At 42.6% G+C, this 23732-nt stretch overlaps 1 protein-coding gene across 1 annotated transcript in view; it reads right to left on the minus strand.

Moving 5' to 3' along the window:
- Positions 1 to 7406: 7406 nt before the first annotated feature.
- DCAF12 (DDB1 and CUL4 associated factor 12) overlaps positions 7407 to 23732 on the minus strand; it is a 40763-nt gene continuing 24437 nt past the window's right edge. The window contains exons 5-9 of the mRNA XM_024753812.1: positions 14640 to 14833; positions 13589 to 13654; positions 12038 to 12200; positions 10058 to 10236; positions 7407 to 9534 (exon numbers count right to left, since the gene is read on the minus strand). Of these exons, the coding sequence (XP_024609580.1) occupies positions 9376 to 9534; positions 10058 to 10236; positions 12038 to 12200; positions 13589 to 13654; positions 14640 to 14833 (761 nt within the window). The 3' untranslated portion in view covers positions 7407 to 9375. The remainder of the gene's footprint in view (positions 9535 to 10057; positions 10237 to 12037; positions 12201 to 13588; positions 13655 to 14639; positions 14834 to 23732) is intronic.

Below are 23732 nucleotides of genomic sequence, written 5' to 3' on the forward strand. Positions count from 1 at the left end.
TTTGGAGATGCCCTGGCAACATCCTGTTGTTCCTTGAACAGCAAGGTCTATCTGGCTTTAAACAACACACACACACACACACACACACACACACACACTTTTGAGAAATTGTGTGCATATATTTTTGTAAGTCAAATCTGTACATAAATGCATAGGGGAGCTTGGTTCAAGGATTGTCACTCTGAAAAGTTCATTATAGAAAACAAAACAAAAAGACCTCCTTTAAGACTTAACATTACACTACAGCCCTGCCTACCTCTCCTCCCTCCCTTCTTAAAAAAGTGTTTTGTGCATATCTTTGATCACACTCCATATGGAGTTTGTTTATACAGGGGTGGTGCCTCCAGAGGTTGGGAAGTAAGTTCTGGCTCCCCCTACTGGGCTCATGATGAATTCATTGGCCCAAAGGAATTTTCTCAGTCTCCCCAGAAGATTCTGGGGCTCTGGGGACGATCATATTCCTGCTTGTGCTTGGAAAGACCCCGAAAAACAGGGCTCCCTGAGGAAGGGTGTGATCATAGAAGACTTTCTAAAAGAGTTAGGTCCTGAACTACACCTTGAAAGATTTTGACAGGAGGAGTTGGTGGTGAGCAATCTTGAGAAAGGGAAGTGCTGTGTGAATTGAGAGGATTGGATGAGCTGGCTGGCCTAAGCAGGATGTTTGTACCCCAGGAAAGGGAAGTGAGGAATTTTCGTTCTAGGATTTTTGAGCAAAGGAGCAATCGATATTCTCTCTCCTCCTTTACTACTAACTTCTTATTCACAACCAGCACATGTTGAAGAAAAACTGGGAGGGTGTATTTTAAGTGACACTACTAGAAAATACAGATAAGCAAAGGAATAAAAAAAATATCATTGAGGGACTTCCCTGGCGGTGCAGTGTGGTTAGGAATCCACCTGCCAATGCAGGGGACATGGGTTCGAGCCCTGGTCCGGGAAGATCCCACATGCCGCGGTGCAACTAAGCCTGTGCGCCACAACTACTGAGCCTGCACTCTAGAGCCTGTGAATCACAACTACTGAGCCTGTGTGCCACAACTACTGAAGCCCATGTGCCTAGAGCTCATGCTCCTCAACAAGAGAAGCCACCCCAATGAGAAGCCCGCGCACCACAACCAAGAGTAACCCCTGCTCGCCACAACTAGAGAAAGCCCACACGCAGCAACGAAGACCCAACGCAGCCAAAAATAAATAAATTCATTAATTTAAAAAAATCATTGAAACTCTGCTGCCAAGAGACCCACTACTGACATTCTAGTGATAACATTTTAGATTTTTCCTGTACCTAAATGTAGATACGTATGAATTTTACAAGAGATCCTGCATTAGAAGCTGGCTTATAACTTTGTTAATTAATAATATATTCTATGTTATAATCATCCTATGTCACTACATATATATTTACTTGTTATATACCACTTTTAAAACTTTTATTATAAAAAAATTCTAACATTACATAATTAGAAATACTAGCATCATAAGCCCCCATATACCCATCTTGCAGCTTCAACAATTATAAAATTACCTCTTTAAAATAATCTAGGGACTTCTCTGGTGGCACAGTGCTTAAGAATCCACCTGCCAAAAAAAAAAAAAAAAAAGAATCCACCTCCCAAGGCAGGGGACATGGGGTCGATCCCTGGTCCGTGAAGATCCCACATGCCGCGGAGCCACTAAGCCCGTGCGCCACAACTACTGAGCCCGCGCTCTAGAGTCTGTGAGCCACAATACTGAGCTTGTGGGCCTAGAGCCTGCGCTCCACAAGAGAATGCAATGAGAAGCCTGCCCACCGCAACAAAGAGTAGCCCCACTCGCCACAACTAGAGAAAGCCCGTGCACAGCAATGAAGACCCAATGCAGCCAAAAAAATAAAAATAATCTAACTCTCTGGATTATTTATTTATTAGTATTTTTTTGGCCCCACTGCATGGCATGTGGGATCTTAGTTCCCCAGCCAGGGATTGAACCCGTGCTCTTTGCAGTGGAAGTGCAGATTCTTAAGCGTTGGACTGCCAGGGAAGTCCCCCTCTGGATTATTTTAAAACATAACCTTGATATCATGTAATTTCATCTGTAAATAAAATATCTCTAAGAGGTAAGATTTAAAAAAACATAATCAGTAAAACAAACAAACAAACATAATCAAGGTATCATTGTTATACCTAGAAAAAGTAACAGTAATTCTTTGCTATTATCTAATACCCAGTCAGTGTTATGTTTTCCCTGATTACCTTTTTTTTTTAATAGTATTTTATTTTTTCTTGGCTGTATCGTGTGGCTTGTGGGGTTGACCAGGGATTGAACCCAGGCCGGCAGTGAAAGCGCCGAGTCCTAACCACTGGACCGCCAGGAATTCCCTCACTGATTATATTTTTCAGTTACATTGTTTTGAATGAGAATGTAAACACCCTCTACACATTACATTTGTTTTCTACGCCTGTCTCAAGTCTCCCTTAATACACAATAGTTCCCTTTTTTTGTGCTAGTTGTTTATTGAAAAAAGTAGATCCTTTTCCTTACATTCAGCATTTGGTTGTTTGCATCCCTGATCTACCATTAATATGTTCTTCCACCCACTGTATTTTCTGAGAACTGATAGATCTAAAAGCTTACTCAGATCAAGTTTGATTTCCTGGCAAGAATACTTCTTAGGCAATGCTGTTAACTTCCTATTGTGACCCATCAGGAGGAACATAGTATGTAGTGGTCTCTCTCTGTAATAAGATTGACCAGAGAGTATTTAAAATTTTTATTTAACCATTTCCTTATTAATAGACTTAGGATACTTCCATTTTTTTGTTTTTTTGCTAATTAACGCTACGACAACCATTCTTATACGTCTGTCTTTGCATGCTTGCCTAGAATATTTCCTAAAATTCCCAGAAGTCTGGGTCAATGGATATAATCAATAACTTTTTTTTTTTTTTTGAGGTACGCGGGCCTCTCACTGCTGCGGCCTCTCCTGCTGCGGAGCACAGGCTCCGGACGCACAGGCTCAGCAGCCATGGCTCACGGGCCCAGCCGCTCCGCGGCATGTGGGATCCTCCCATACGGGGGCACGAACCCGTGTCCCCTGCATCGGCAAGCGGACTCTCAACCATTGCACCACTAGGGAAGCCCAATCAATAACTTTTCAGTGCAATAAATACCATTTTGATAGGCTAAGGCTTCCTAATAAATACCACAGGAAATAAAATAAACCAGTAGCCCAGGAACAATAAAGTCAATGCTGACTTTTTCTGCTGACTTGTGCATCCTTCTCATTCTGGCTAGCAGGTCCAGGTTTGCACAGGCAGGCACAGGGCAGATTCTATTGTAAAGCTAGTTTAGGTATGTTAGGCCTTAGCTAGATCTTCTATTTTCTCCTGTTATCAAGGGGGACTGCAGAGAGCTGTCCATGTTATTGGCTAATAAATTCAGGATGGGAAAGCATCCTGAGACTCTGCTGTCTACACTGTGAAAAGATGACCTAGGGTAAAAGTTAAAAATGTTGAGGCAGTTTGACACAGTTAGGAAAAAGCAACCAGAGGTAGGCAGTTTGGGGGATTACTGCCTCGGTCCTGGAAGGAAGAGGTTTGTCAGACAGAAGCAATTAAAGTATGGTTCTGAGCTTTAATTTTTGCGTTTACAAGTCTTAGCACAACTATATAAGTATATTTCCTCTTTGTATCATCATAAAAGAAAAAAGTTTTTCTTAAATCTCAAATGTGATTTCATAAAAATTGGTATCTGAAAATTCCTTAGACTACTCCTGTATTAATTTGCTAGGGCTGCTGAAACAAATTACCACAAACTTGGTGGTTTTAAAACAACAGAAATTCATTCTCTCACAGTTTTGGAGGCCAGAAATCCAAAATCAAGGTGTCAACAGGGCCACAATCCTTCGCAAGGCTCTAAGGGAGACTCTTTCCTTGACTCTTCCAGCTTCTGGTGGCTCCTGGCATTCTTTGGCTTATAAATGCATCACTCCAATCTCCTCCTGTCTTCAGGTCATCTTCTCTGTGTGTCCCTGTATATCCTTTTCTGTCTCATAAGGACACTCTCATTGGAGTTAGGGCCTAGCCTAACACAATATGAGCCCATCTTAATCCTTCCCCTAATTACATCTGCAAAGACCTTATTTCCAATTAAAGTCACACTGAGGTTCTTCTGGTAGACTTGAATTTTGCGGCGACACTACTCAACCTACGATTTCCAATGTTTTACTGGAAACCGTTAGGAAAATACGATTCATTTAACAAACCTGCTATATTTACCTGCTTTGAGGACAAACTGCTTGAGGATCACTGCTTCATCTTCTTAGCCTTCCCTGCACCACTAGAGTAGTTGTGGATCCAGGAAATCTAACGTCTAATTTGAACTCCTGTCCTCATCATATAAGATTAAAAAGAAAAATGATGTCCAGAGGGGAAAAGACTTGTTTAAAGTCATGCTCATGAGCAGCAGCAGTAGATCTATAACTGAGCCCATATCCTCCCCTTTCAGTCCACACTTACCTTGCGCAATTGGCATTTGGGGGTGGCATGAATTTACCTCCCCCAGGGAAGAGCAATAGTATTTTTTTTTTTGGGGGGGGGGCATGCCGTGCGGCATGCTGGTTCCCCAACCAGGGATCCAGGGATTGAACCCCTGGGCTCCCTGCACTGGGAGTGCAGAGTCTTAACCACTGGACTGCCAGGAAAGTCTCTCTCTCTTTTTTTTTTAGTATCTTTAATTAGGTAATATAACATCCCCCTTCCTCAAGAAAAAAGAAAGGGCTAATGGTGGGAACTTAAGCATGGTGATTGGCACAATAATTCTGTGTTTCTAGCAGAAGGGCCTGGGGACTGAGAGCTGCAGTGGTGGTAGTTAAGGATGTTTCTTGGGCAAGCAACACATTACACGGCCCAAACGCACACTCCTCAGGCCAACGTACCCAGCACAGTGTTCTATGCATCAACAAACGGCCTTGACCCTGGAGACAAAAGAAGCTGCATTATTTTTTCCAGTCCTCTGTCCAGGCTGTCACCAGCTAAGTAAAACGTAGCTACTGGTAAGGGAAGTTTATTTTATTTAAGATGGGAGTTGATCATTTGTTTTCTTCCTGTTCTTAGCACTAGGGATGTTAATTACAGCTCTGAATACTGCTTAACAAGAAATGCAGGAAACATGTGACTCTGGGCTCAGTTAATGAGTATTATTATCTTTTAAAAATTCTGATGTCGGCAATTACACACTAATCAAGAGTGTTCACATATGAGGCTCAACCCAGGGGGAGTTTAAGAGGACAGCTCATACCTGTCTTGGAGAGCTGAGTCATGAGTTTACAGTCCCATCTTGAGTTCAGTTCACACCTCTGTCTTTAGTGGTAGTTTAGAAACAAATTTCTCACATTTGTTTCTCTAGATTATTCTTTGAAGGAGCTGAAATGAGGGCAGGAGAACCAAGCTAACAAACCTGAACTTTCTTTTGTCTTCATCAGTAATTCCAGAATTAGAAGCCCACATTTCTACCTTCCCAAAGCTTCCAGCCATTTCAGCACAATAGCATGAAATGAGATGTGGCTAAAAGCAAGAAACATTGAGTGTTCCTCTTCTCCCCTTTCCTCTCCACATTGTTGTCTCCCAGACACCAGCCAACTGAAAAGGAAGGAAAAAAACACTTGGGTCATAGGATCTTACAAGATTGACCCCCCCCAATCCTAAGCCATGGGTCTTGACACCCTGCTTACTTTTCCTGGGTACCTGCTCTAGGAAATGTATGGGATCAGAGGGCCCTGGACTGGCAAACTTTAGCTTTATTAGGAACACTAATAAATTTAATAGAAAATTAATAGTTAATTTAAAAAAATTTTATTTTGACTGCATTGGGTCTTCGTTGCTGCATGCGGGCTTTCTCTAGTCGTGGTGAGCGGGGGCTACTCTTCCTTGTGGTGTGCGGGCTTCTCGTTGCGGTAGCTTCTCCTGCTGCGGAGCACGGGCTCTAGGCACGCGGGCTTCAGTAGCTATGGCACACGGGCTTAGTTGCTCCACGGCATGTGGGATCTTCCCAGACCACGGCTCGAACCTGTGTCCCCTGCATTGGCAGGCGGATTCCTAACCACTGCAGGACCAGGGAAGCCCTAGTTAATTAATTTAATGGACCAGATTAATACTAATCAACTTCGGAAGTGGCAGGCATGAGGGAACCTGGGGCATAAATGAGGTTCCAAAGACTTCTGCAAAAGGACCCAAAGGATGATGGGAGGAGCCAGCAGCCCATGTGGAATGAGGCATGCACCTGACAACAAGGAAGTTCTTTCATGGCCTGGGAGTAAGGACTGCTGGCAGGAAAGGGAGGGACCACATAAAGTCCACAAAGCCCTTCTGTGATACACACTTCGCTGCAAAGTTTGGTTGGAAAGTGAGAGCAGGGCCAAGATTCCACAGAGGCCAGAGGTCCAGGCCAGGCCCTTCCCACATCCTGTGTCGCCTTTCTCTGAGCATGTTCCATGCACATGAGTCCCATGGTAACCCCAAACCTCAGGCTGTGAGAAGCATGTCTGTTTTAATCTGCATTTCCCAAAAATAATTTGACCATGGAGCATTTTGCAAACACCAATTACTGTTCCATGGATTGGGGATTCTGAAAATCTCATTTTGGGAAAGGCCAATTCCAGTCCTTTTCCAAATGTAACTCTTCTTCTCTACAGCCCTCTGAAGCCCTCTCACTTGCTTCAACTCATTCACCTCCCCCTTCCTGTTTTGCAGCCTTTGATCATATAGGGAGGTGCCTGTATGAGTCGTATTCTGAATCAGTCTCTAAGGGCAGCTGTATTCAGCTTGCCTGGCTCTGTGGCCCAGCCCTGATGGGTCTCCCAGAGATGACTGAGGAGAGTGGTAGGGTTCAGCAGTCTGCCTTTCTCTCAGCTACAGCCCCAAACAGCTTCCGGGAGGAGCATCACTCACTATGGACACTGCATCCTCTCTTAGAGCTAGGATCTATGGTTCCAACTTCAAAAAAATGATACTGTTCCCAGGGCACTATCATAGTCATTCTCAGGGCCCCTCCACTGAAGCAGACAGGGCCTATCACCAACCCTAGTTTATGTTAGAGGAGCTGGTCACGTTGCTCACATCCACAGTGATTCAGAGCAAGGACTAGCACGCTCCCTCATCTTCAGTCTGTTTTTCTCTCCAAGTACCGCACGACTTCCCCCGGGCATACCCACTCTCAACTGGACTCCAGAGCAACTGATCTTGGGCCAGGGCTGGGGACAAGGAGCAAAAGCAGGTCTTAGTGTTTGTGTGTTTGCCCTTGACCTGCCTTTACCCTAGAGGGAACTCCTGTGTTCTTCTGCTCCAAGCAATCCAACCACCCCAAGCTGACCTTCCAACCAGTCATTTGGGGCCTTTTTCCTGCTGTCTCTTGGCTATACATACTCAAACTTTGCATTGGAATAAGATTTATTTATTTTTTTTACTTGGCAAAAAGTCAAGTGCTACATTTTTAAAAACAAAATCTCAAACAATCAAATGCATTACCCATCACAGAAGAGGGTCTGGCAACAGTACAAAACATCCTACTTAAGATTTTTTTTTTATACAAGTAGGTTTAAAATGAGTTCTGTGAGAACTAAGAAATCTACAGCTTGTAGTTTAATAATAGAAAAAAATTAAGACAATTAAAAGATCTGTAGCATCCAGCATTTTGCTTAATTCCCTGTTTTATAGCACCTATTTCTCTAGGTTAGAAGATGAGAATTCTAGAACCTGTGGTGTATGCCTTGTACCACAGCAAGATAGGGTGGACCTGCTGTCTCCCCTCCCCACCAGCCCCCATCACCAAGGAGAAGACACTCTTTTTTTTCAATCTCCCCACTTACTCCCAGAGCAGAGGGGGATAACTGGGAAAGCAACTTAGAAATCAGAGTGCAGGAATATGACTTCCTTTCCCCAGAATGGGCTGCTGACAGAAGCAGAGTATGTGTTTAGAATGGTGGAGGAGTCTGTGGGTGGGAACAGCTATTATCTGCAACATGATGCATAAAAAGCAAGGAGTAACTGGACATCACGGTCAGTTGCCTGCAAGTTTAAAAACCTCAGACTAAACAGACAGCTCGAGGGAGGAACAAATTACTAACCACATAGATGCTTTACATGCACACCACTGTTGGCTGTAGGCCACCTCATCGCCATCCCAGGGCTAAGCCAACAGAGTGGCTCCACTGTACTAAGAAAAACAAACATTACACACAGGAAGCACTCACTACACACAGATAAATCCCCTGTTCATCCCCACCCTCCAGAACTGAACCCAATTTAGAAAACAAAAGCAAAATCCACTGGGGAGATTAGAAGAAGGGCAAAGAAGTTTCTCCCCAAAGCCAAGGGGACCGAGTATGTGAATTTTAGCAGACTTGAGGCCCCCAGCTCCAGGCCCCTGAGAAACCAGATCAGGTCTTATTTGACAGGAGGGAGAGGGAGGTTTGGATGTAGATTCTTTTTACGAAGTCCTACCAAAGCTTCTGTAGCCTCCAGAGCTGCATCTTGGATGGAGACCCTGATGTTTTGGGGGGAGTGGTCATTGATTTAACCAGATGGGAAACTGAAGTGAAAGTGACACATACACAGAAATGTTCTCACCTGGGGGACACACAGATGGGAAGGCAGGTGGGAGATGGATTACTCTGGAGTCCTGGCATGAGTCCCCAGGAAGCTTCAATCTAACTCAAAGGGTTTCCTACTGGTGATTTGTTTTCCTTTCTATTTTTACTTCCTATAATCAGTGTTGTTAGACTTTACAAAACAAGATAAAAACTAGTCCCAAAGCTGGACTCTGTGAATATAGTTGTTTCTTTTATAAATATTTTAATTACAGTAATCCTCACTCCAGATAATTTCAGTGACAAACGGTACTCGCAGGCACACAAGTTCTCACTCACACACACACACACACACACACACACACACACACACACACACACACACAGCCCCCAAACTTTCACAGAAAGTCTGACAGCAACCATATAATTATAAAGGAGCCCCACCTCTCAAGAGTGAAGTAAGGGTGAGAATGACTATGTCAACCTAAAGAAGCCAGAGGGGAGACTGTGTGTCACTTAAAGAAAAAATATAAACAGGAATTAACAATGTCTGATTGAGAAGCCAGAAAGAAAAAAGATAGTAAAGTAAAATTCTGCTTACCAAAAGGGAAAAAAGGAAAAAAAAAAGAGAAAACCCTTTATATTTCTGTACAGAGGTTCTTCCTGTCAAGTGCCTAAACCATAGGCAAACTCTGGCGTTCCCACTAAAATATGAGGGACTCACACCACTGGAAAAAAATCAAAATAAGAAATGGAAACTGAGGATGGAAATTAGTGAATTTCTGTGCATTCTGGGAGAGACTTAGTTGGCGTTAACTCCAGAGCCCAGCGTAGTTTCCATGGAGTCCTGAAGGGAGGGGTCCTCCTGCCACGAAGAGCTTCGTTCCAGACGAGTCGTAGCAGTGTGTGTAGACAGCGTTGGGGAAGGAATCAGTGTCCGAAAAGTAACTCCTCCAGGTTTCGTCATGATTCTGTGGGAAATAAGAGACTCTGAGCACTCGCCGTGGGGCAGAAAAGGGAAAGAAGGGACAAGAATGCTTTCTGGGCTCCTTAAGAGGAGAGGGTCCTATATCTATACAGGAGACTGGTGCTCAGGGGAGCTGGAGCCCCATTTTTCCAAATGAACATTAGGGAGGAGCCAAGCAGGCTGAAGAATTGCTACACAAACTGAAGGTCTTCTCAGGACTGCTGGAACCAAATGCTTTCATAATTCACTGGCAGCCTCAGTGGGAGGTTCCTCTCCTTCCAGCTCTATTATCACCTGGGGGTTATTCTGGGCCAACCGGTGTGTCTTACTGGGCCTGTTTTCCCACAGACATGCAGACACAAAAACAAAACCAAGGGAAAGTGCCTTTCTCTGCTCCAAGGAGTGTCTCTTACTAGTGAAAAACTATGTGGTAGGTGGTGTGTCAGTGGGGGTGGGAGTGGGTGGGTAGAGTGAATACAACTTTTCCGTCACTGTCCAGTAACCATGTGAGGCATGGGCTTACTCACCAGCCAGCCTCTGCCAGTTGTTAGTTTCAGATTCTCCCCTGCTAGTCTGGGCTTGGACCCATAACAAGCTGAGAGCCTCTCTTCCAGGAACCTCTGAGCTCGGATGTCATAGAAAAGCAGGGAGCCCTGCCCTGTGCCCACAGTGATGATGTGCTCATAGAAGCTCACTGACCGGATACCTGAGAGAGAGAAAAGTAAAGGGCAATCAGGTCTGCTAGCCGGAACTTCTCTGACACTGAGTTCACATGGCACCCCTAAATACCACAGCGCCTTTCCCAAGGCAGACCTAGCTCACGCACAAGCCAGAGAACCCCGATGCCACACTGCTCATCCACACACTAACAGGAACCTTCCCATAAGCCTCAGAAGTACCAAATGCCTGATGATGCCCAAGATGCTTTGGGCCCAAGACCGTAAGTATGCCCTGAACCTGCTTGCCTCCCCTCGACTCACTCTGAGGTCACCTTTCATAACTCTAAGTTCTTCTCCATTATATGTTTCCAACCCGTACTGAAACTGAGGGTAATCTGCATATTTACAAATCATTACATTAACAAGGACTTTCTTGTATTTGACCTAAAACCACTACCATGGCACTGCAAGAGGTCTTTATCTGGTATTAAGTGTGTTATGAGAGTGGCAAACAGCCTAGAACTGAAGCACTCAAAGGTGCACTGTCTCTCACTGTGAATTTAAGACAAGTCACCTGATCACTTTGGGTCACAGGGAAAATACATCTGCTGCATCTGTGGATCAGATAAGTGCATGGGATGTGAAGATGTCTCTAAGTACAAAAGAGGTGCTCACTAATATTTGTGAAATCAGTATTTCCTTATTAGGTTTGCAAGCTACTCCTGTAACAGTAACCAAAATCTCTTAAAACTTCATCGCAGACATCATTCCGGCCAAGATTATTTATTCTTTCCCTTACTACTTTCCTTACACACATTATTCTCTCTGTTCTGAAATGTATTTCAAGAATAACTGAAAACAAATCTAAAACAATGGCCAAAACTGCAGCATCTACACGAAAATAAATACTACTTGAAAGAGAAGATACTGTGCCTTTTAGGACTCCCAGGATAACGTAGCCACATTTTTGCATGAGAAGGGGGACAATGTCAGACGAAGAAGGAAACACACTTTGTTACGTTGGACAACCTGGATTCTGGTCCCTGGCTGTTCCCCCACCAACCTGTGTGGTGTTTGGCAAGTTATTTAACCAATCTGGGTCTCAGTCTCCTCATCTACAAAATAGGGTGTAAACTGCTTCCCACAGGGTCCTTGGTAAGATGAAATGAGATGTCAGACAAAGGTATTCTGAAATCTTAAAGTACAGTACAAATGTAAGTCTCTTTTTATTCCTCAATGAAGAATGAGGGTGCGCTCAGAGAGAATATGCTATTAAAGCTTGGGAGGCGGGGGGCCTGAAGCCTAATTCACCCAGTGGGTAAGAACTACACTGAAAACTGTCTTCAGCTTTATTGAGGTATAATTGACATAGGATACACTGCACATATTCAAGGTATACAATTTGAAGTTTTAATATATGTATGTATCCATGACACCACCACCACAATCAAAATAACATATTTATCACCCCCAAAAGTTTCCTCATGCCCCTCTGTAAAATCCTCCTCACCCCACCACATCATAACTTAGCATAAAAGAATTTTATAGTTCAGGTAGGGGCCCAGCAAAAAACTACCACAAGGAGTAGGGCTCTGTGGAGGAACAAGGAAACCACCAATACGCTGACTATTGGTTTCCATCAAAGGCTTCTGTGGCCACACGTTTGTGTGCGGTGTGCGAAGCTTTGCTGCCATATGCAGGTATTCAATCTCCCCTCTGTGTCACCAAACACCTCCACCAGGTTCCATATAGATCACTATATTTGTTTGGAAACCAATATTGAAACTGAAGGTCAAAACCCATTCACAACGCAGCTGTAAGCCTGAGGGGCACATGGGGGCCTCTTACCACTGCCTCGCTCCCTGGAGCAGACAGACTTGACGTTGTATGATGGTTGCCGTGGATCCAAGAAGGAGACATGAGCTTGGGAGCCCACTGCATACACTGACCACTCACTACCATAGGCCAGGCACACATTCTCACGGCAATATGGCAGTTTGGTGGAGAGGAGCTGAAAACAGAGAGAGAAGAGATGCACCTATGGCATTACCGGAAAGCACACGGCAGGGCATTGTTCTTAGATGCCCACCTCTGTGGGCTTTCCTCATATACCAGACAAACAAAGTCACAGACAAAAAGACATGTACCAATTAAGGAAATAACATCCTGCTCCACCCCTACGTATGTAAGAGAAAGAAAGAATGATGATACTAAACAAGATCTAGGTACTGAAGAGGACCAGTTAGGGAAAAAGGTCAAGCTCGAATTAAATAATCAGAAGCAGAGAGAAAGGCCAAAAGCCACAGGCTGTTTCCAGGGATAACCCCAGGGCACTAAAGCCAAGGTCCCACTCTGTTCTCTCTGCTGGGAAGAGCCACTACCCTTCTCACTGATCTTCAGGTAAAGGGGCTGATTTCTGGCTACCCTCAGCCTAACTCCCCAACTGTATGGGAGTTGTACACTATAGAAAGCACACTCGTGGGACTGCTCAACCCCAGGTAACCCCAATCAGCCTTAACCCTGGATCCTTGTCACTTAGCCAATCCTCAGTGGCTACTGCACGTAAGGGACCAAGCAAGGCCAGTGGAGCTCAAAGGCTGCTGTGACACGAAGGAAATCAATAATTCCTGGAGCTCTGCTTCCTCTTGAAAAAGAGTCTATCATAGAAGTTATAAGCAGCAAAGGCCTCTGGAATAAGAAGAGGACAAACGATCCACGGGTAGGTTTAACTTTAGGTAAAAGGTGCTTGCAAATACTGTAAATTAAATCCATACCTTACATGATTATTTTAGAGATGATTAATCTTAGTTTAATTGATCTTCGGTTGCCAATGGCTCCTAACATTTAGGTTTTTCCTGCCCTCACAATATTGCAAATAGTCAATAATCCATAAGCAAATACTTAAATGCACTGTGGATTGGAAGACTGCTAGTTAAAGGAGTCTCTCAGCAAGTCTTTGCAATGTGAAAGAATCACCCCCTCTTTTTTTTTTTTTTTTTCCAGTTCTGGACATTAGTTTAATCAGTCATTTTCACCTTCTCTGAAGAGCATAAAAATTTACTCAGTTTGCCAGTATCCCTGTCATGAAATTGCTGTAAGTTGTTCTATATTAATTATTTCACAGGAAATAGACAGATCTCTTATTGTTGGGTAACGGAAATGCGTAGATTATCCTGTACATGTTACTCCGATCAACTGATAACATAGTTTCTGCTGGGCTCCCTCTGACTTCTTTAAAAAACTTTTAAGAGGGGCAGGCCAGACTCAGAATTTCATGCACTATGCAATCACATGCCCAGATCTTTGGAGAATTCGTGCTTTAGACAAGAATGAAAAAGTTTAGGGAGGATTAAAGTATTTTAACTATAAGGTGAAACTACTAAGTCATGTTCATCATACCTTAGACAGTGTGTTTTCAGCCTTCCAGAGATGAAAGTAGCCATCCAGAGATACTGCTCCCAATTCCTGCAAAAGCAATGAAAAACAGGTTATACTCACAGCAACTAATATATAACAGTAAGCAGGGGAAGACCCTGCAGGTTGGGGTCCTCCCATTACTCACTCCTATCCTATGATGGTGCCAGGGATTATCAGCCCATCATCTTACCCTATAAAATGCAACTGTACAGCATATTAAAGCAAGGCTGCTTCTTGACAGAACCCAAGAAGCAAGTCCTGGTTTGAACATAGACACCCATGGTTAAAAAAGCCCATACTATACAATCATACACATGACATCCTGTTTGATAGTTAGAGCAGAGCATGCACATGAAAGACAGTTTTGTAAGTCTCAGTGTGAGAGCTTCTATAAGTAGAGGGTCTAAGCTGGGAGAGATAAGTCTACCCCTAACCCATAAACATGGATGAGAGATAGGAGGCGGCTAAGGGAACTACCCCTCAAATTGTGGCCCGATTCAAATTTTGGGAAAAGAGCCTTTCTTCTCTTCTGGCTCTGGGTCTCCATACTAACACTCTACTTAATAGCCCAGCAGTTTCAGATCTGACTCAAATGATTAAGTTAAGACTTGATGGCAGTGTTGAGAAGAGGCAGTAAAGAATGAAAAGAAACTGAATACAAGAGAGAAGAAAGTGACTGCATGTAGGAAAATCACACCCAAAATAGAGGACCGGCAGGATCACGTGCAAATGAGAGACAGTCAAATCAGAATGGCCCTGGGGAAACTCTGAGAGGCTAACAGATATGAACCATCCAGAGAATACTCAATGCAAGGGGTGGCTTTCACAATTTCAGTTATAATCTTTCTCAGAGAGAGATTATAACTAAGCATCCCTCAGCCTTCAAGAGATGCTCTGTGGGCTCAGGACTGAGTTATGTAGTAAGCTCTGACTTGGGGAAGGAGAAGGAGAAGGACAGTGCACCTCCCAAGACATAAGCCAAGAAGCTGAAGCAAGAGGAACAGGCTTCAGGGAACCTTTGGCAAGCTCATACCTTGTTCTTGTTGTTGAAGGCCAGAGCTCGGACCTTGCAGTTGTCAGGGTTTGTGTCCTCCTTGGGGATGTCCTTTAAGGCCTTGTGAGTGATGTGAGCATACACAGGGACCTGTGACACATTGTGCCTTGCGTCACTTTTGGTTAACACATCATCTGTCACCTCCCAGAGTCCCATAGAACCATCGCGTGAGCCTGTAGGGCAAGGAAACCACAGATGTCAGACATATCCAACTTTCCATGAGACAGTCCCACAGAAGCCAAATGGGATTTCTTAGTCTAGCTCTCTGTGCACCATGCTCATATGTGCTGAAGCCTGGCCAGGTGGCCCACACCAAAACAGAAAGCAGTATGTATTTTAATAGCTACACCAAGAGGATGATTCAACTGAGGTGTAGGAGTTAAAATATAACCTTTAAGTGTAACATAGTTGGTGGGACTTTTGAAAAGAGAGAATACATTTGATAAAGCTCAGTAATTTTCCAAGCCAAATGCTTAGGTCACTTGGGCATGCATGCATAGGTGATTTCTACTAGGCAATAGGGTTTGGGAACTTCCACTCTAGATCAGTGATGCTTAATATTTTCTGAGTCATGTACCCCTCTGACAGACTTAGGAATGTTAAAGACCCCTTTCTCTAGAAAAATACACAAAAAACCTACCTTGCACACTCAGTTTCAGGGAGCTTCATGGGCCTCTTGAAGAAACCATAATCCCTGAATTAAGAATGACTGTTCTGGGCTTCCCTGGTGGTGCAGTGGTTAAGAATCTGCCTGTCAATGCAGGGGACATGGGTTCGAGCCCTGGTCCAGGAAGATCCCACATGCCGCGGAGCAACTAAGCCCGTGCGCCACAACTACTGAGCCTGCACTCTAGAGCCCGTGAGCCACAACAATGGAGCCCGCGTGCTGCAACTACTGAAGCCCGTGCGCCTAGAGTCCGTGCTCCTCAACAAGAGAAGCTACTGCAGTGAGAAGCCCGCGCACCGCAACGAAGACCCAACACAGCCAAAAATAAATAAAATAAAATAAATTAAAACAAAATGCCTTAAGAATGACTGTTCTACATTAAGATGAATGCTTAAAAACATAAAGTTATCCTTAGGGAACATAATGAAGCACTTAAAAACAAGTCTGTGGTATAGTCATAAAACAGTATATCAAGAACCAATAAAGAGAGCTTCCCTGATGGCGCAGTAGTTAAGAATCCGCCTGCCAATGCAGAGGACACGGGTTTCAGCCCTGGTCTGGGAAGATCCCACATGCCGCGGAGCAACTAAGCCCGTGCGCCACAACTACTGAGCCTGTGCTCTAGAGCCCGTGAGCCTCAACTACTGAAGCCCGCAAGCCTAGAGCCCATGCTCCGCAACAAGAGAAGCCACTGCAATGAGAAGCCAGCGCACCACAACGAAGAGTAGCCCCCGCTCCCACAACTAGAGAAAGCCCACACCCAGCAACAAAGACCCAACTCAGCCAAAAATAAATAAAAAATAAAATAAAATAACCAATTAAAAAAATGTTTTCAAATTCCTGTCCAGTAGCATTATCTGCCAACACTCCTTTGAGACCAGAAGGTGCCCTTCTCACACTGCAAATCTCCTGAATAGTTCACGGTAAAAATTGTCTAACATGGGATAAATATCATCCAACTTGTTTGTATCATAAGGTTTGTGGACAAAGGTTCAAAGTAGAGGGCTCATCATGTGTGAAATCTAGAAAAGGCCAGAGAGTGAAGGGCACATCTAGAGAACTACGTACGGTTTATAATACAAATTAAAAAAATAAAACTATACAAGTTTTATTATGAAAAATTTCAAGCATATTGAAATGTTGAAAGAATTTTACAATGAATTGTATACTTACACCTATAGTCTACTATCAACATTTTCTCATATTCGGCATATCATATATCTATACATATATCCATCCCTCTATATGATCCCATTTTAACCTACTGATAATCCCATTTTAACAACTCAAATATGTACTGAAAAAAGACTAGCAGGATTGATTTCAAATTGTTAACAGTGACTATCTCTGGGCACAAACTGTGTGGGTAATTCTTTCCTTTTTTGTTTATTTGAATTTTAAAACATTCTTACAATAAACATGTATTACTTTTACAGTAAAGAAAAAATTATTTTAAGAACTAATCTGGCAGCAACATGAAGATTAGATTGGAGGAGACAAGACTAGAGGCAGAGAGAAAATATGGAAGGACATTGGGGTAATTCAAAAGATAGACGATGAGCACTCAAGTAGACAAGATAGAAAAGAAATTGATGGATAGAAGAGATATTTTAGAAAACAGAATCAACATGGCTTGGTAATCTAAGGAGATTGAAGAGTCTTAGTTCTCTGGCTGTGCACCTAGGTGGAAGGTAGGAGAATTTACGAATATATGTCAATGGCAGGGGGAGGTGAGGTCCTGGAAGGGAGATGATGAGTTTGAATACACTGAATTTGAGGGGAATGTTCAGGGGTTGATGCTCATCATCAAGTCTGAACATTAACACTGGTTAACAAGTATTGAGCATTTTCAATATGGCAGCCACTAAGCACTACCTCATCTGATCTTCCCAATGACCCTGTGAAGTATATATAATCATTATCCATGTTACAAATGAGGAAATCCAAGTCTCAAAAGCCTTAAATAACTTGCCTTCTATGCTAATAAGTGGTAAGACCAGGATTCAAATTCAGATCTTTATTATCAGAGCCAATACTCTTTTTTTTTTAAATGCAGCAAAAACTACTGTTAATGGTACATCAAACACTTTTTTATAAATAATAAAACCTTGTTTATTTCCAATTTAACAAGACATCTACATTGACTTAAAACTATTTGGACTTTCTTGCTGATGTGACCTCTCAGAGTATGAAATTCCTGATTTGGATGTGAACAAAGCAGAACTGAAAATTCAAAAGAAACTTTTTTTTTTTTTGGCCGTACCATGCAGCTTGCGGGATCTTAGTTCCCTGACCAGGGATTGAACCCAGGCCCCCTACAGTGGAAGCATGGAGTCCTAACCACTGGAGCGCCAGGGAACTCCCCAAGAGAAACACTGTCTCCTGCCCTCCTGCACAGCTGAACGTTAGAACTATTTCCAACTGAGCTGCTTACTGCAAAACTTTGAGGCAGTTTCTCAATCTTTGTATAGTATAACACTCCTCCAAATTGGGCTCCTCGTTAATTGTCTCTGCACACATTAGTTTTAAAATATATACTGGGGACTTCCCTGGTGAGCCAGTGGTTAAGAATCTGCCTTCCAATGCAGGGGACGCAGGTTCGATCCCTGATCGGGGAACTAAGATCCCACATGCCGCAGGGCAACTAAACCCGGGCGCTCTAGCGCTCTTGCGCCACTAGAGAGCCCACGTGCTGTAACTGCTGAGAGGCCCGCGCGCCAACGAAAGATCCCGTGTGCCTCAACTAAGATCCGACACAGCCAATAAATAAATATTAAAAAAAAAAAAAAGACGGCACAGATCAGTAGCTAACACTTCCTGGGCTTCTTTCACTGTGGTTGTTCTGCCTTTGAACAAATGGGAAGGTTGAGCTGGGAGGATTTTTAAAAAATTAATAAATAAAATGTATACTGTGTTTTTACCGTCTTCCATAATTGTCAACAGTATGTCACACAGCAACTCCATCACTAAGGTAGGGAAGTGTACTAACTTACTTTGATGATTAGGAAACTGAAACACAGCTTCTTTCAACATTTAACAATTTGGAGAACAGAGCATTTGAAGATTAGTACTTTTACAAAGCTATATTTCCTCAATTTAGATGGCAAAATTATGTATTAGGAACATCGATGGAAGGATTTTTGTTGTGTATGTTGATTTATAGTGATTCTACAGTTTATAAGGAAGGTGTATTCTATATTATCATAATTAAAGTCTCAGTAGAAGATGAGAATTATCACGAACATTTAGATTTTAATTTTTCATTAAAGTATAATTCACTTACAATATAATATTAGTTTCAGGTGTACAGCACAGTGATGCATTATTTTTATACTCTATTTAAGGTTATTATAAAATAATGACCATATTTCCCTGTGCCATACAATATATCCTTGTTGCTTATTTTATTTTTTATAAATTTATTTATTTTATTTTTGGCTGTGTTGGGTCTTCATTGCTGCACGTGGGCTTTCTCCAGTTGCGGCGAGCAGGGACTACTCTTCGTTGCAGTGCGCAGGCTTCTCATTGCGGTGGCTTCTCTTGTTGCAGAGCATAGGCTCTAGGTGCACAGGCTTCAGTAGTTGTGGCTCACAGGTTCTAGAGCACACGCTCAGTAGTTGTGGCACACGGGCTTAGTTGCTCCGCGGCATGTGGGATCTTCCCGGACCAGGGCTTGAACCTGTGTCCCCTGCATTGGCAAGCGGATGCTTAACCACTGCGCCACCAGGGAAGCCCTGTTGCTTATTTTATACATAGTACTTTGTATCTCTTAATTCTATACTTCTATCTTGCCCCCTCCCTCTCCCCCCTGGTAACCACTAGCTTGTTCTCTTTATCTGTGAATTTGTTTGTTTTGTTATATACATTCATTTTATTTATTTTTTTGATTCCACATATAAGTAGTAAAGTGTTTGTCTTTCTCTGACTTATTTCACTAAGCATAATACCCCCTAGGTTCATCCACGTTGTTGCAAATGGCAGACTTTCATTCTTTTTTAATGGCTGAGTAATAGTCCATTGTGTATATATACCACATCTTTTAAAAAAACTTTTATTTCATATTGGAGTATAGTTGACTAACAATAGTATGTTAGTTTCAGGTGTACAGCAAAGTGATTCAGTTATACATATACATGTATCTATTCTCTTTCAAATTCTTTTCCCATTTAGGTTATTACAGAATGTTGAGCAGAGTTCCCTGTGCTATACAGTAGGTTCTTGTTGGTTATCTATTTTATTTTTCTATTTTATTTTTTTATGGCCACGCCACGTGGCTTGTGGGATCTTAGTTCCCTGACCAGGGATTGAACCTGCACCCTCTGCAGTGAAACCACAGAGTCCTAACAACTGGACCACCAGGGAATCCCCTGGTTATCTATTTTAAACATAGCAGTGTGTACATGTCAATCCCAAACTCCCAATCTATCCCTCCCTGCCGGTAACCATAAGTTCATTCTCTAAGTTTGTGAGTCTGTTTCTGTTTTGTAAGTAAGTTCATTTGTATGAACTTTTGTTGTTGTTTTTTTTTATATTCCACATGTAAGCAATATCATATATTTGTCTTTCTCTGTCTGACTTACTTCACTTAGGATGATAATCTCCAGGTCCATCCATGTTGCTGCAAATGGCATTATTTCATTCTTTTTAATGGCTGAGTAATATTCCATTGTATATATTTAACACATCTTCTTTATCCATTCATCTGTTGATAAGACACATAGGTTGCTTCCATATCTTGACTATTACATATGATGCTACTAAGAATACTGGGGTGTGTGTATTTTTACGAATTAGGGTTTTCATTTTCTTTAAATATATATCTAGCTGTAGAATTGCTGGATCATATAGTAGTCCTACTTTTAGGGGTTTTTTTCAATTTTTTTAAATTGAAAAAAATATTTATTTATTTGGCTGCGTTGGGTCTTAGTTGTGGCACATGGGATCTTTGGTGCGGCATATGGGATCTTTCGTTGTGGCACACGGGCCTCTCTCTAGTTGTGGCACATGGGCTCAGTAGTTGTGGCGCACAGGCTCTCTAGTTGTGGCGCATGGGCTCTAGAGTGTGAGGGCTCAGTAGTTGTGGCATGCAGGCTTAGCTGCCCTGAAGCATGTGGGATCTTAGTTCCCTGACCAGGGATCGAACCCACGTCCCCTGCATTGGAAGGCAGATTCTTAACGAAGGCAGATTCTTAACCACCGGACCACCAGGGAAGTCCCTATTTTTAGTTTTTTGAGGAACATTTATACTTTTTTTCATAATGGCCACACCAATTTACATTCCTACCAGCAGTGTACTAGGGTTCCCTTTCCTCCACATCCTCACCAACATTTGAAGACTTTTTGATGACAGCCATTCTGACAGGTGTGAAGTGATTATTATCTCACTGTGGTTTTGATTTGCATTTCTCTGATGATTAGCAATTTTGAGCATTTCCTCATGTGCCTGTTGGCCAGTGTATATCTTCTTTGGAAAAATGTCTATCCAGGGTTTCTGCCCAATTTTTAATTGGGTTGTTTATTTTTTTATATTGAGTTGTATGAGCTGTTTATATATTTTGGATAACCCTTATTGGTCATATCATTTGCAAACATTTTCTCCCATTCCATAGGTTGTCTTTCTGTTCTGTTGATGGTTTCCTTTGCTATGCAAAAGCTTTTAAGTCTAATTAGGTCCCATTTGCTTAATTTTGCTCGTTTCTTTTGCCTTAGGAGAGATGAAAAATATTGCTACAATTTATGTCAAAGAGTGTTCTGCCTATGTTTTCTTCTAGGAGTTTTATGGTTTCCAGTCTTCCATTTAGGTCTTTAAATCATTTTGTTAGTTTTGCATATTGGTGTGAGAAAATGTTCTAATTTCACTCTTTTACATGTAGCTGTCCAGTTTTTCCAGCACCGCTCTTCACTGGAGACTGTTTTTTCTCCATAGTATATTCTTTGTCATAGATTTATTGACCAGAAGTGTGTGGGTTTACTTCTGGGCTCTCTGTTCTGTCCCATGGATCTATATGTCTCTTTTTGTTCCAGTACCATGCTGGGCTTTTAAAAAAAATAATTAATTAACTACTTTATGGCTGCGTTGGGTCTTCGTTGCCACACGCAGGCTTTCTCTAGTTGCGGCGAGCAGAGGCTGCTCTTCGCTGCGGTACATGGGCACCTCACTGCGGTGGCTTCTCTTGTTGCTGAGCATGGGCTCTTGGCACGCGGGCTCTAGACCGCAGGCTTGGCAGTTGTGGTGCATGGGCCTAGTTGCTCCGCAGCATGTGAGATCTTCCCGGACCAGGGCTCAAACCCGTGTCCCTTGCATTGGCAGGTGGATTCTTAACCACTATGCCACCAGGGAAGTCTTACCATGCTGTTTTGATGACCAAAGCTTTGTCGTTTAGTCTGAAGTCAGGGAGCATGCTATCTCTAGCTTTGTTCTTTTTTTCCTCAAGATTGCTCTGGCAATTTGGGGTCTTTTGTGATTCCATATAGATTTTAGGATTGTTTGTTCTACTTCTATGAAAAACATCATGGGTATTTTGATAAGGACGGCATTAAATCTGTAGATTGCTTAGGGAAATAGAGACATTTTAACAATATTAATTCCTCCAATCCAAGAACATGGGATATCTTTCCATTCCTTTGTATCATCTTCAATTTCCTTCATAAATGTTTTACAGTTTTCAGAATATAGGTCTTTCACTCAGAGCCAATATTCTTTTTTCTTTTTAAATTGAAATATAGCTGATTTACAATATTATATTAGTTTCAGGTGTACAGCAAAGTGACTCAGTATTTTTGCAGATTACATTCCGTTATAGGTTATTACAAGATACTGGGTATAATTCCCTGTGCAGCAGTCCCGAACTGCTGGGACTAGGGACTGGTTTCATGGAAGACAATTTTTCCATGGACCGGGGGGTTGGGGGGTGGGGGAGTGGAGATGGTTCAGGCAGTAATGCAAGCATTGGGGAGTGATGGGGAACGGCAGATGAAGCTTTGCTCGCTCATCCGCAGCTCACCTCCTGCTGTGTGGCCCAGTTCCTAACAGGCCATGGACCGGTAGCAGTCCGCGGTCTGGGGGTTGGGGACCCCTGCTATACGGTATATCCTTGTTGCTAATCTATTTTACATACAGTAGTTTATATTGGTTAATCCCATAATCCTAATTTGTCCCTCCCCCCTCCCTCTCCCCTTTGGTAACCACAGCTTTGTATTCTATGTCTGTGAGTCTGTTCCTGTTTTAGAGCCAATATTCTTAAAACCTGCTATACTGTTCACAAAATGTAGACTTGGAAGCTATCAGCCTGAAAACATAGAATACTCACAGCCTATATGAAAAAAGAGAAGGGAAGCTCCCAGAAAAAGCCACATCCTGGCTCCTAACAATCACACTTAGTGCAAGTTACTGTCATACAGATAGTCCCTATAGAGGTGACATGATTCAGCCTTTGCCTTCAAGGAGCTCTCATTTCTTGGGGAGACAAATGACAGGGAATCCAAAAGCTTCTGAACCAATACTGAATAATTCTGAACTGTGACTATGCTTGTCCATTAGATTTATTTTCCCTCCTGGCTGCTTTCTATTGCCTTGCAAAGAATCCAAAGAAGAAACATTTACGTTCCCTTAGCTTTGTGCGTAGCAGTTCTAAGCATGGGCTTGGAACTCAGAGCTGGATTCAGATCCTGAGTCCATCTCTCACCATCTGTGTAGCCTTTGGCAAATTATAATTTCTCAGAATCTACATTTTCTCATTTGTGAAATAAGGCTCATAATGCAAACCTTCTAGGACTGTTCTGAGGATTCTATGAGATAACACACATGAAGTACTTAATTTAGCAACTCTTACAATTTTTTTTAAAATTTGGGAATCTGGAATGGGGGATTATATTTTTACATATACGTACCCAGCAAAACTGGTTGGCACTCTGAGCCTACTTTCTAGGCTGCTGTGGGTATTCAGAAAGCATTTGAGTATCTCTAGGTTATCTTCTCTACACTCATTTCCATGTATTTTTAGTGACTGTTCTACCACTGGGAGAGAAATTCCCCTAATCCTATATAGCTTTATCAACACTATATAGTTGTACAGAAAGTAACAGTTGCTCCTAATACTTTGCAGAGCACACCAACTTTTCCAAAAGCACTTTCACAACTATTGTCTCAGTGAAGCCCCACAAAAATGTTGAGGCTAACATGCTAATACACAGGCTCTTTGGAACAAGGCAGAGTATGAATAATAATTGTGCTAGTACTTTGCAGATCAGGAGTATACAAGGGGAATGACTTATCCAAGGTCACATGGTAAGTCAGGAGAAAGAGTATTAGAAACAAGGTTTCCTGGCCCCTCACTGATGGTCGGTTTACTGGGCTATTTCTAATCACACTACTCTCCTTCTTCAACTTCTAGCTTCCCTCCCTC

The sequence above is a fragment of the Neophocaena asiaeorientalis genome, unplaced genomic scaffold (assembly GCF_003031525.2).
Source record: "Neophocaena asiaeorientalis asiaeorientalis breed wild unplaced genomic scaffold, Neophocaena_asiaeorientalis_V1.1 scaffold220, whole genome shotgun sequence".
NCBI lineage: Eukaryota > Metazoa > Chordata > Mammalia > Artiodactyla > Phocoenidae > Neophocaena > Neophocaena asiaeorientalis.